General features: G+C 37.1%; 1 protein-coding gene across 1 annotated transcript in view; it reads right to left on the bottom strand.

The window, feature by feature from the left end:
• Positions 1 to 494: 494 nt before the first annotated feature.
• Positions 495 to 12,806, bottom strand: part of MRPS28 (mitochondrial ribosomal protein S28) — a 107,385-nt gene continuing 95,073 nt past the window's right edge. The window contains exon 3 of the mRNA XM_008689082.2: positions 495 to 786. Coding sequence (XP_008687304.1) covers positions 621 to 786 — 166 coding nt within the window. The 3' untranslated portion in view covers positions 495 to 620. The remainder of the gene's footprint in view (positions 787 to 12,806) is intronic.

Raw genomic sequence — 12,806 nt, forward strand, 5'->3', positions numbered from 1 at the left:
TTCCCTTTTTTCCACATCCTCACCAATACTTGTTATTTCTTATCTTCTTGATAACAGCCATTGTAATAGGTGGGAGATGATTTCACTGCGTTTTAATTTGCATTTCTGTAATGACAGTGATGTTGGGCATCTTCTCATGCACCTGTTGGCCAACTGTATGTCTTCTTTGGAAAAACGTCTATTCAGGTCCTCTGTCGTCCCTGCTTCATTTTGTCTTTAGCACATATCACTGTCTAACACGCTATATATTTCACCCATTTATTTTCTATTTTCCTCAATCAAAGGGAAACTCCACAAAGCAAGCAATCTTGTCTAATAGGTTTACTGCTGTTTCGAATAGTGCCAGGCCCATAGCAAGCACTCTCAAAACATATTAATTGAATGACAGAATTTCTCAGAATAGTTTATATTACTCCAATCAAAAGAAGGAATGGGTGTAAAAGGGGTGGTGGAGAGGGGAGAAACAGCTAAAGAAAATTCTAACGAGTAAGAACTGTTATTATAGCTTTCATTTATTATGTCTTCTTTCAATCATTTATTCACAATTTTTCTAATTGTATTCTTGATGAATATCTGGGTTCAACAAAAAAGGAGTGAATGCACTAAGCAACGTTTGTTTCTTATTCACGATGTTCCTCTTTGGATTTTGCGTCTTTACTCTCCTGGACTCCTAAGAGAACCGCATCCGCCTCGAGTATAGTTGTATCTGTAGTCGCTCCCAGGAACCTAGATGTAAGTTCAAGATCTAATAGCCGCAGCCGGACTCTGGTTCCCTTCTGGTATTTCCTAAATAGTAAGAAAAACAATTCCATGAATTCTGCATATCACAATATGAACCACTAGTTTAAGGTAAAGCTCAAATTCTAATTTTAATGTGGTGGCTCAAAATAAAGAAGTTAATACATCTTTTTAAAAAAAAAAACTTTATACCAGCATCTGAGAAATAGCTGTTTTTGACAGAAAAGTAATTTAGATGTATCAGAATTTTTATCTTAAGGAGACTTTTAAAGATTTTATAAGCAAAATAAAAACACAGTCCAAACCAAAATTCAAACAAGTCAATTCTTGAAACTGACATTTATTTTAACATGTCACTCATTTTTTAAAATCAGAGAGTGACATCAAGAGGAAAAAAAGATTTCCAGATACATTTTTTCTTCTAAAGTTAAAATCTGCTCTTAAAGTACAGGAAATTGTACAAAAGCAAAATGGAAAAATGTCTAACTGTGAAGCTTAGTGTTGGGGCTTAATTGCACTGTTATTAGTGTAATAACAGCCATAACATGCATGATGGCTCACCTTGGTCAATAAAATCATATTTATAATACCAAATGAAAATTTAAACTCATTTGCCTTCTTCCTTGATCAAGTATTTTAAGAGTGTAATACTAACATTACGAAAAGATGCAGGAGAATGAAAATATTGCTACTGATTAAAATCCAAAAATCTTTAAAAATCTAAATATACAGACATACCTTGTTTCATTGTGCTTCCCTTTGTACTTCGCAGATATTGCATTTTTTACAAATTGAAGGTTTGTGGCAACCCTGTGTTGAACGAGTGGATTGCCGCCATTTTTCCAACAGCATTTGCTCACTTTGTATCTCTGTCGCATTTTGCTAATTTGCACAATGTTTCAAACTTTGTCACTATTATTATGTTTGTTATGGTGATCTGTGATCAGTAATTACAACTGGTTGAAAGCTCAGATGATGGTTGCAGTTTTTAGCAATAAAGTATTTTTAAATTAAAGTATATGCAGTTAACCTTTGAATAGGGTTTGAACTGCACAGGTTGACTTATATGTGGATTTTTTCCAATAAATACCGTGCAGTACTATAAATGTATTTTCTCTTCCTTATGATTTTCTCTATAACATTATCTTTTGTTTCGTTTTGTTTTTGTTTTTTTAGAGAGAAAGAATAAGCAGGAACAGGGGAGAGGCAGAGGGAGAGGAAGAGAGAGAATCTTAAGCAGGCTCCATGCCCAGAACGGACCCTGAGATCATGACCTGAGCCAAAACCAAGAATCAGACACTTAACTGACTGAGCCACGTAGGCGCCCTGGTAACATTTTCTTTTCTCTAGCTTACTTTATTATAAGAATACAGTATATATAATACACATAACATACAAAATACATGTTAATGGACTATTTATATTATCGGTAAGGCTTCCAGTCAACAGTAGGCTGTTAGTAGTTAAGTTTCTGGGGAGTCCAAAAGTATACACAGATTTTCAACTCCATGGGGGTTAGAGCCCCTAACCACTGCATCGTTCAAGGGCAAACTGTACATTGCTTTTTTAGACACAATGCTATTATCGCATACTTAATAGGCTAAAGTACAATGTAAATGTAACTTTTACATGCACTGGGAAACCAAAAAATTCATTTGGCTGACTTTATTGTAATATCTGCTTCCTTGTGGTAGTCTGGAACCAAGCCTGCATTATCTCTGAGGTATGCCTGTGCCCTTTAAGTATTCTAAGTTAATTTTAAAATTAAATAATTTACATAAATGGAAAGTAAAGAAACAAAGTTCTCCAAAAAAGTCACTGGAAAAGGAATTTTGTAGACCATATAATGAAGAATCTCCACACAACGTCTATTAGGTGTTCTGAGGAAATTTATAAATGGTCCATTAAGTAAACATGAAGGCTATTTGGGTTTTTTTCTGTTTTGTTTTGTTTTAAGATTTTATTTATTTATTTGACAGAGAAAGAGAATACAAGCAGGGGGAGCTGCAGGCAGAGGGAGACGTAGACTCCCCACTGAGCAGCAAGCCCAATGCAGAACTTGATTCCAGGACCCTGGGATCCTGGGATCATGACCTAAGCCGAAGGCAGATGCTTAACTGACTGAGCCACGCAGGCGTCCCAGGCTATTTGGTTTTATAAAAACGTATTTTTCTTTCTGATTATAGAAATAAACGTTCTTTTGTAAAACTGTAAAATAGTGAAGTCATATTTTCTAGTCCTTCTATGTGTATATTTACATGTATGGATACATGAGTGTGCATTTGACAGCACAGATCCTACTTTCTATCTTTGCTTTAAAAATTAAAGAGATATCCTAGAATAGTAATTGAGGCATAGCTTTATGTTCTTAGAAAACAGCAATTATAGGACATATTGTATGAATTAACCAGTGGGAAAATAAGGTTAGTGCACAAACGAGGTAAAGCTGAACACTATTTTCTATATTACTTGGAGCTGTAACCTATGTTCTAACAGATTATTTCATTTGTCCTTACAGCATGACTCACAGTAATTCATCCAATTAGCTTTGATTCATGTTGACTCCTCCTCCCGTCCTTTTCTGCAACAACCAGTTAGTAAGTTTAGTTCATTTCTTTAACGGATATTTCTTTTTTTTTTTCTTAAAGATTTTATTTATTTATGTGACAGAGAGACAGCCAGCGAGAAAGGGAACACAGCATGGGACTTCATCAAGATTAAAAGTTTCTGCACAGCCAAGGAAACAGTCAGAAAAACTAAGAGGCAGCCCACGGAATGGGAGAATGTATTTGCAAATGACACTACAGATAAAGGACTGGTATCCAAGATCTACAAAGAACTTCTCAAACTCAATACACGAGAAACAAATAAACAAATCAAAAAATGGGCAGAAGATATGAACAGACACTTTTCCAATGAAGACATACAAATGGCTAACAGACACATGAAAAAATGTTCAAAATCATTAGCCATCAGGGAAATTCAAATCAAAACCACACTGAGATACCACCTTACGCCAGTTAGAATGGCAAAAATAGACAAGGCAAGAAACAACAATTGTTGGAGAGGATGTGGAGAAAGGGGATCCCTCCTACATGGTGGGTGGGAATGCAAGTTGGTACAGCCACTTGGAAAACAGTGAGGAGGTCCCTAAAGTTAAAAAATTGAGCTACCCTATGATCCAGCCATTGCACTACTGGGTGTTTACTCCAAGAATAGCAGAGTAGTGAAGAAGGGCCATATGCACCCCAATGTTCATAGCAGCACTGTCCACAATAGTCTAAATGTGGAAGGAGCCGAGATGCCCTTCAACAGATGACTGGATTAAGAAGTTGTGGTCCATATATACAATGGAATATTACTCAGCTATCAGAAAGAACGAGTTCTCAACATTTGCTGCAACATGGGCACTGGAGGAGATCATGCTAAGTGAAATAAGTCAAGCAGAGAAGACAACTATCATATGATTTCTCTCATCTATGGAACATAAGAACTAGGATGAGCAGTAGGGAAGAAGGGATAAAGAAAGGGGGTAATCAGAAGGGGAATGAAACATGAGAGACTATGGACTATGAGAAACAAACTGAGGGCCTCAGAGGGAGGCGGGTGGGGAATGGGATAGACTGGTGATGGGTAGTAAGGAGGGCACGTTGCATGGTGCACTGGGTGTTATACACAACTAATGAATCATCGAGCCTAATCGGACCGGGGATGTACTGTATGGTGACTACATAATATAATAAAAATCATTAAAAAAAAAAAAAAAAAAAAAGAAAGGGAACACAGCAGAGGAGTGGGAGAGGAAGAAGCAGGCTCCCAGCGGAGGAGCCCGATGTGGGACTGGATCCCGGAACGACGGGATCACGCCCTCAGCCGAAGGCAGAGGCTTAATGACTGCGCTACCCAGGCGCCCCAGGATATTTCTTGAACTTAACCCTTCAAGTCTCGTCACCCCTTAGCTGAAGCTTGAGGTCTGACGTGATCTTCTCAGAGCCTACGTTTCTAGCCTGCTTCTCAAGATGGGTTCCATATCTTGGCCCAGTGTCCATTCCCACATACTTCTGTTCCTCTGTATCTCTGCAACTCTGCTTCTACTGCCAGCACTGCTTGAACTTATCATCTATCCCACTGATTCTTAAGTTCCACGTAGAACTGGATACAGCAAATGCAGCTCCTGAGAACCGTGATATTCTGCTTGTCGGAACGAAGAGTCTGTCACTGGAATTCCCATGGAAGAAAAAGGTTTTGCGGTCATAGACTTGGATGTAAATCTGAGCCCTGCTACTTACAGTTGGGTAACCCTGGGTAACTTGCTTTTTCTCTGAACCACAATTTTCTCATCTACAATGACAGTGATTCCGACCACTTTGCAGGTGAAGGTTAAATGGGATAATATGTTGAAAACACTTAGCATATGACTGCAAATGTTAGTGCCCCTCCCATACTTGTATTGGTTATCTGTATGCTCTGATTTCTCATTAGTCTGTATGCTCCCCAAGAGCTGCCACAGTTATTTATCTCTGTACCCTTCCAGTACGCTGATGCAGCAGGTACTCAAATGTCTGTCAATAAATTAATATGATACTTGCTAATAAAAGCCACCAGATCACAGATGATCTAGAATTTCTATTTTCTTGGCTCTAGCAGCTGTGTGGACTGGTACATTTTACTTAACCTCTCTGAAATTTGCCTGGGACTATGCCTAGGATGTAGTGACTAATAAATGTTAGTTTTCTTCTTCCATTGTTCATTGTTGGGTTATTTCTTTTTACTTATTTTTAGGAGCATTACTCATAGGTAGATTATAAACTAATCATGAGCTGAACAGTGACTTTTTATAAAAACAGTTGAACATGTCACAAACACTAAGGACAAGAAATTCTGGGCAAAGTCATAGTAAAGAAGAAGTTCACAATGTAAGTGGTTCTGTGTCTGTCATATTAATGACAAAAATCTCCAATTAAAATAAAAACAGAAACACCATGGGTGCCCAGTATGCTTGGTAATTTATGGAAGGCAAAAGTTTGTCCCCATTTTTAGATGTGGTAGCCTTTTTTTTTTTTTTTAAGATTTATTTACTTATTTTAGAGTGAGAGAGAGAGAGAGAGAACAAGTGGGATGGGGGAGAGGGAGAGGGAGAGAGAATCTCAAGCGGACTCCGCACTGAGGGCAGAGCTGGATGCAGGGGTCGATCTCACAACACTGAGATCATGACCTGAGCTGAAACCAAGAGTACGAAGCTTAACCAACTATGTCACCCAGATGCAGTAGCTTTTAATGATATGAAAGCTTTGCCTTCATCTCTAAAAAGTATGGAAATTCTGGGAATTACCCAGTGAGATGGAAATGGAGATGAAAAGCAAACCGCAGGCCTTTATGTGTGCTGAAAGAAGAATTATCCAAACATACATATTGTGCACTACATAAAACAAAACAAAAAAAAAACCCTTTAAAAGATTCTCTTACTTCTGCTATCTAGAGTAGCTGTTTCTACTTTTATGGTACTTCATTTTTACTCTATTATTACGGTTAATTCCACGTGTTATCTCCTTTCTCAGACTATAAGATCCTTACGGGCAGGGTTTCATATCTGTCCCTTATAGTACCATGAAGACATTTCACATAGCGTAGCCCTCTGAGCAGTGGTCCCCACACCTTCCAGTGTACCAGAAACTCTGGGGTACTGGTTAATAACGCGAATGGAGGGAAGCAACCCTGAGAGTGGGCTGGCAGATCTGAGGTGGAACTTAGGAATTTACCGTTTTAGCAAGCTTCGCAGGTGATTCTGACTCAGGCTCCTCTAGTCACCACTTGAGAAAATCTGGCCTAGAATTACGTTTATTATATACAGTCAAGTGCAGGAGGACAGGACAGTGTACATGAATGCAAAAGGCCAGTAAAATGAGGACCTGTGACAAAACTTTGTGGCCACCATTAACAAGCTTCAGAGTAACAGATGTTTTCCATAAGTGACAACAGTCTCTTGGGGTAATTTAGATAGATTAAAAAAACAAAAGAAAGAAAGAAAGAAAAAAAAAAGTCAGGAATGTATAATGGAGGAATGCACCTAAAAAGAGTTCCTTGAACAAAGCCCACTGATAGCCTGGAGTGGGGCTCCCTCCCCTGCACTCAGACCCTCTGCTCTGGAAAATCCAGGACATGGAAAGATCAGCATACTTCTCCAACAGAAATAGCAGCCATACAATTAATATGGAGTTTATCCTTGCTTTAACTTTGAAACACTTTATTAAAGGAAAAAAAAAAAAGAAATAACTAATGTATTTCTGAGAACTCCACTTCTTCCAATGTAATTCGAGGTGAACCTTCAGTACTGTAGTCTTTGATAATCACTAATGTTACTTAGTCTTCCCATTTGGGTTTCCATTGTTCCACATAACAAGATTTAAAATGAATATGCCAGGGGTGCCTGGGTGGCTCAGTCTGTTAAGCATCTGGCTTTGTCTCAGGTCATGATCTCCAGGTCCTGGGATCAAGCCTCCAGTCTGGCTCCCTGCTCAGCGGGGAGTCTGCTTCTCCCTCTCCCTCTGCCCCTTCTCCCTGTTAGCGCTCTCTCTTGCACTCCCTCTCTCAAATAAATAAAATCTTTAAAAAAATAAACAAAAAATGAATATGCCAGTAAACTCTTTCCTCGGATTGTTTATGCAGCCTTTAAATGGTCACTTTATTCAAAGATTTTGGCCTAAATATAAAAACCCAGAAAAGGCAATGCAGTGATTGAGAACATGGGCTCTGGAGTCAGATAACTAGACATGTGCACAGTTTTATCACTTATAAATAAACACGAAACTGAGCTACTGTATCTCTGTTTCAGTGTCCTCATTTGTAAAATGGGAACCCATGTCCTAGGTTCTTGTGAGCATGAAATAAATGAACACACGCCGAGCCCTTATAAACGCTCACAAATGTTAGCTATCACATCACTCACCACCACCACCAGCATCGGCATCATCAACACCAGCCCAGTAAAAACTGATCCTGAATGCTGGAGTGATGCAGAGCACAAGAGCATTGCAGTTACAACTGAATCAAAAGAAGATTCCTACACAAGGGAAATGTGGAGGCGGGTTTTCTTCCCATATTTGCTTTGATTCAAATTTTACTTATTTTAATGGTATAAGCACTCTTCTCTTAAAATACATTATAACAAAAACGTTCTACAAAAATTAAAACCATTTCTTTTGACATGAACGTTGAATTTCCAATGAGGATGTGAGGCAAAATAGTTTCGAACAAAAGCAAGTAAAATTCAGAGAACTACACAGTGAATGGTCCGCATTTCCCAGCACTGACCACAACATAACTAGAAACAAGAAAACCACATATACTGTCAGTCACAAAAGGGTCACAGTGATTTATCTACTCTCGTACTCTTTTCGGGAGGGGCTCAGGAAGCTTGAGCGGCAGGAAAAGGTGTCTCATTGTACCTCTCTGCTATCCCTCTTGCTTCATGAACTTTTGGTGGAGTTAAGCCTTTTATGAATCTACTTGTATTTTTTAGCACATACCATTTCTTAGAAGAGGTAGATAACAATTTCTGTAGATTCATTATTTGTTCTTCCAAGAAGCAATCTTTAGCTTCATTTTAAATTCAACAGTAGCCTTAACTTCTAACCTAATCAACTACCCCCTTTCATGATTTTTCTAAACCTGAATCTGTCTCCTCTGTCTTCTTTTTATAATGGCGTTTTATTATTCTTTTATTTATCCAGTTCTTCCTCATTTCTTTGATTGTTATCAATGCACTCTTCTAAAAATGCGCAGATACCCATAACAAAATTTTGCTACAGTGTGAAAGGGTTTCACAGATGACCTGAAGGCCACCCATGGACCTCTAAGATTAAGCAGCCCTGCTCTAGATTTTAAGTCTGTTTATCTTTCTTGAAGGAAGAGAAATGGGTTCTCATTTTATTGACACATCATGGCCCTGTGATAATTACTTCTGTTTTATTTCCGAAGTGCTTCTTAAGGAAACCCAGGACTTTCCTGCAAGCTCATGGAGCTAATGTGCAAAGCCATACAAAGCCATACGGCTTTAGTTTCTAAGGGATATAAACTTAAATCCATAATAAATGTAAAGAAAAAAATTTTCTTTTATTATCCTTGGTCACTTAATTAAGTCTACCCTATTAGGGGTGAATAAGGACAGGTGTTAAAAGAAGAATTCAATGTTTTCAATTTAAAAAATATGGAAGAAAAAGACAAATCAATAAAAAGTATCCAACAAAGAAATAGGTTTAAGATGATTATCTTAAGAGGCTGGACGGGCCCACGGTCTTGAATATTGGGCCACCATAGAGCACAGGTTTTCTAAAATGTGTTGGAAATACTTAGAGGTACTTTTGGTTGTCACAATGATGAGGCTGACATTTAGCAGAGGGTGGGTGGAATGCAGACTTTCTGTAATATACAGAACTCTCTGCACAACACAGTTGTCCTGCATCTGTGCTAGACACTGATGTGGGTGGAAAACCTACTTATAATTAGCTAAGCCTAGAACTATATCTGCTAAAGATAACAAGTTATTTATTTTTTTTTAATTTTATTTATTTATTTGACAGAGAGACAGCCAGCGAGAGAGGGAACACAGGCAGGGGGAGTGGGAGAGGAAGAAGCAGGCTCATGGCGGAGGAGCCTGATGTGGGGCTCGATCCCACAACTCCGGGATCACGCCCTGAGCCAAAGGCAGACGCTTAACCGCTGTGCCACCCAGGCGCCCCAACAAGTTATTTTCTTAAATAAAAGTTTAAATTTCCAAAAGTGTGATTACTGTGTAAGTGAATAGAAGACTGACTTTGTTCAGAACGTTCACTGTTTCGGAAAAAACACATCACCATAAACAAGCCATTTCATTTTTGTGTTTTGATACACGTGGTAAGTGTATCCTCTTTATAGTTTAACCTTTGGCCTACTCTTTGCATTGGTAGAAGATCAGTCCCCTCTATACCTGCCATCTAAAATACATGATTTATGTTCTTATTTTCAATGAAATGCACTGATAAAAACTTAACTAAAATATCAATAACAAACACCACAGCCCAACATAACTTTTTGTGATAACAGAAACACTTTAGATAAGGTCTGAGCACTTTAAACACAGCTAGCGTAAGGAACTGAACTTTTAAATTATACTTATTTAATTTAGATTTACATTTAAAAAACCACATCACAGTGCAGCTCTAGACCACTTCAAACTGACAAGTAAGCATACTTGTCCCACAATATATAAAATATACTTTGAGGCAAAAAGGCTAGTTTTGCAGGAAACCTCACTTTGAACTAATTAGTTACAATAAATACCACCAACTAGATTCAGCAATAATAAAGTCAGATACCCGTTTGCCATTACTAACCCCTCAAACATGTCTTTCCTTTCTGTTACGTTTTGTATTCTTCCTCAGTTCTGTGTGTGACATTGTACTAGACCCATAGCAACGGAACCGTCTTATTAGATATTTTGAGGTTATAATTAAGTTCTTCATAAAGAGAGCTTCCCCCATACTGCAGGAATAAAATTAAGATACATGGAAATAAAATCACTTGCCTAATGCCACAAAGTGGTATGAAAGGATTCACAGGCTTTTGTTTCCTTTTCCTTTTCTCAAGTTCTCAATTACCTGTGACTTCTGGCAAGAACTATAAACTTAATCCCTTTAGGGTGGTAAGAATTTACCACTCCATATAAGCTTATATATGTCTTCCCTTTTAAATAAAACATAGGCTACATTACTGTCATCTAACCCATTATTTTGACTGTTCCCCCACTAGAAAAATGATTACTTTCAGTGGTAACAAATAATAAGATCAGAAAAAAAATCTCTGTGGCTTCATGCTATTTTGTCTCTTTTTTTACTTCTTTTTTTTTAATTAGGAAAAACATCCCAGATATTAGTTTTTTCAGAAATCTTATATTTTATACTAAAACCACTGTATACTGCTGTCTTGAAAGGCAAATAGGATGTCTCCAATGAGTACATTCAAAATAAAAATAGCCTGTGTTTCTACTGCTTGGTGTGTTTCTTTCTTTTAACTTCAAGTGCTTGCCTCTGACTGATCTTTGAGAACTCCAGCCTAAATGGATTCAATCCCAGGCTTCACCATGACTGCTCTCTTCCACTGTGCGCTTTCTCAGACCATATGCTGTCGTAAATGAGCCTGCATGGCTGAGCTGTTTAGGAAAAGGGCAATTAAATCTGGTTTTGCATTTCTTTATTAAGGACATGGTTTAAAGACTTTCCTTTGGAGAGGTTTTTGACATTCTTTCCACAGACATTCTTTAACATCTGTCAGTGCACGCTAGTGATGGTTCTCATAGACTTAGAACAGAGAGAATCCCTGTGACTAGTTCTTTGATATAAATATATTAATAATACAAAGCTGACAAATATAAGGCTTGGATTAAATCTCAGTATCTGAAGAGAATATTGCTAGGAATCCTGACTTTGCGAGTTAATTTAGATGTCTCGCTGTAATCATAATTCTCGGAGGTTTTAAAAATAGTTCTTTTGAAATCATTAGACATCTATGTTTTTATCCCAATGAGTCAAAATCGTTTAGAACTTTTTCTGATTTTCATACAATTCCTCATTTAAAGTTTTAAGACTCTAGAAGTACATTTTTCTTTTCCTTTTTGAAGAGAAAAAGTTAAAATATGTCTATTGGTTCAATTAATACCGATTTGATTTTTTCTAATTTATACAAACGTTCACAGTGATGTTGATCTGTATGTGAAGCCAGCAACTTGTCCATGTGTGCGTGTGTGTGTGTGAGAGAGAGAGAGAGAGAAAGAGAGAGAGAGAGCGAGCACAAGAGCGCATATACAAGCAAGAGAGCACATGTGGAAATGCGTGTACTTTGCTCTTCAAATGAACTTTGTGGACATCAATTTCCTCATCTTTAAAAAGCACAGTATTAGAACAGATCTAAGGTCTTCTGCAGGTCTAGGATTTCTTTTACTTCTATACAATGTTAATAAGTATTTGAAAACTGATATAGTATAAAATGATTTTAAGTGCAAAACTGATTAAATATATACAAAATGAAAGATTTTAATAATTTTTATTAGCTATGTAAAATATATAAAATGTTATTATAGCCTTAAATATTCAATTAACAAGTGAACCCTATGCAAACTACTTGGTGCATTCTGGATTTGTCTCACTTTTTCAAAATACCATGTTGCCATGTTTCCCTGACCTATCTGGTCTATTGCTTCTTTCTGTCCAATCTGTCAGATGTCTTTCAAGATTTTTTCACCACTGCATTATCCATATCATATTATCAAGCACAGCAACCATGGTTAACAAAACAAAGGTAGAAAGTGTTCATAAAGTTCTACAGCTCTCCAACATTTCCACTCATTAAAATTTGAAATGCAGCACAAATCTTAAGTTCTAACTTATTATCCCAGGTCATTAGAAGATGTAAATGGGAAACAAAAATTATTATAACTTCTGCAACCTGAATTATTACCAGAAGCCCTTTGAAAAAATTAATGATTATCCCTTTAAAAAAAAACTATAGAGAGTGTGCTTATCCACTAAGCCAAAATAAACAATGCAAATCTACTGGCAACTGGAAATCTACATGCCACTGTGGCAATGAGCAATGGATATTGTTCCTAATACCAAACTGCATTCCCTCAAGCTGCAATCGTCCTAGATAAGGATTTTCATTTTTTTTTCTGTAACTCTAATATAAATATATGATTTTGTTTTTCCCTTAAACCAAGTTCTTTTTAACCTTTACTGTGCTAGCTATATTCTGTGTCAATAAACAGAAGTCTTGTCTCATTCAAGCATTGATTTATTTTATGAAATGTGCAACTGAAATATTTTCAAATGTATAATAAATAACATCACTTTTTATCATGTGGAATATGCATATAATGTAATATATTACATATAGAATCAATAATGACAGTTATAATCTTTTCTCCGAGCTACAAAATAAGATGTATCAAGATATGAGACACCTGAAATATGCTGATGACTAACACTGGGATCAAACTGGAGCTAATATTATGACATCAAAGCAAAAAGACATACATT

The sequence above is a fragment of the Ursus maritimus genome, unplaced genomic scaffold (assembly GCF_017311325.1).
Source record: "Ursus maritimus isolate PB19 unplaced genomic scaffold, ASM1731132v1 scaffold_9, whole genome shotgun sequence".
NCBI classification, from domain to species: Eukaryota; Metazoa; Chordata; class Mammalia; order Carnivora; family Ursidae; genus Ursus; species Ursus maritimus.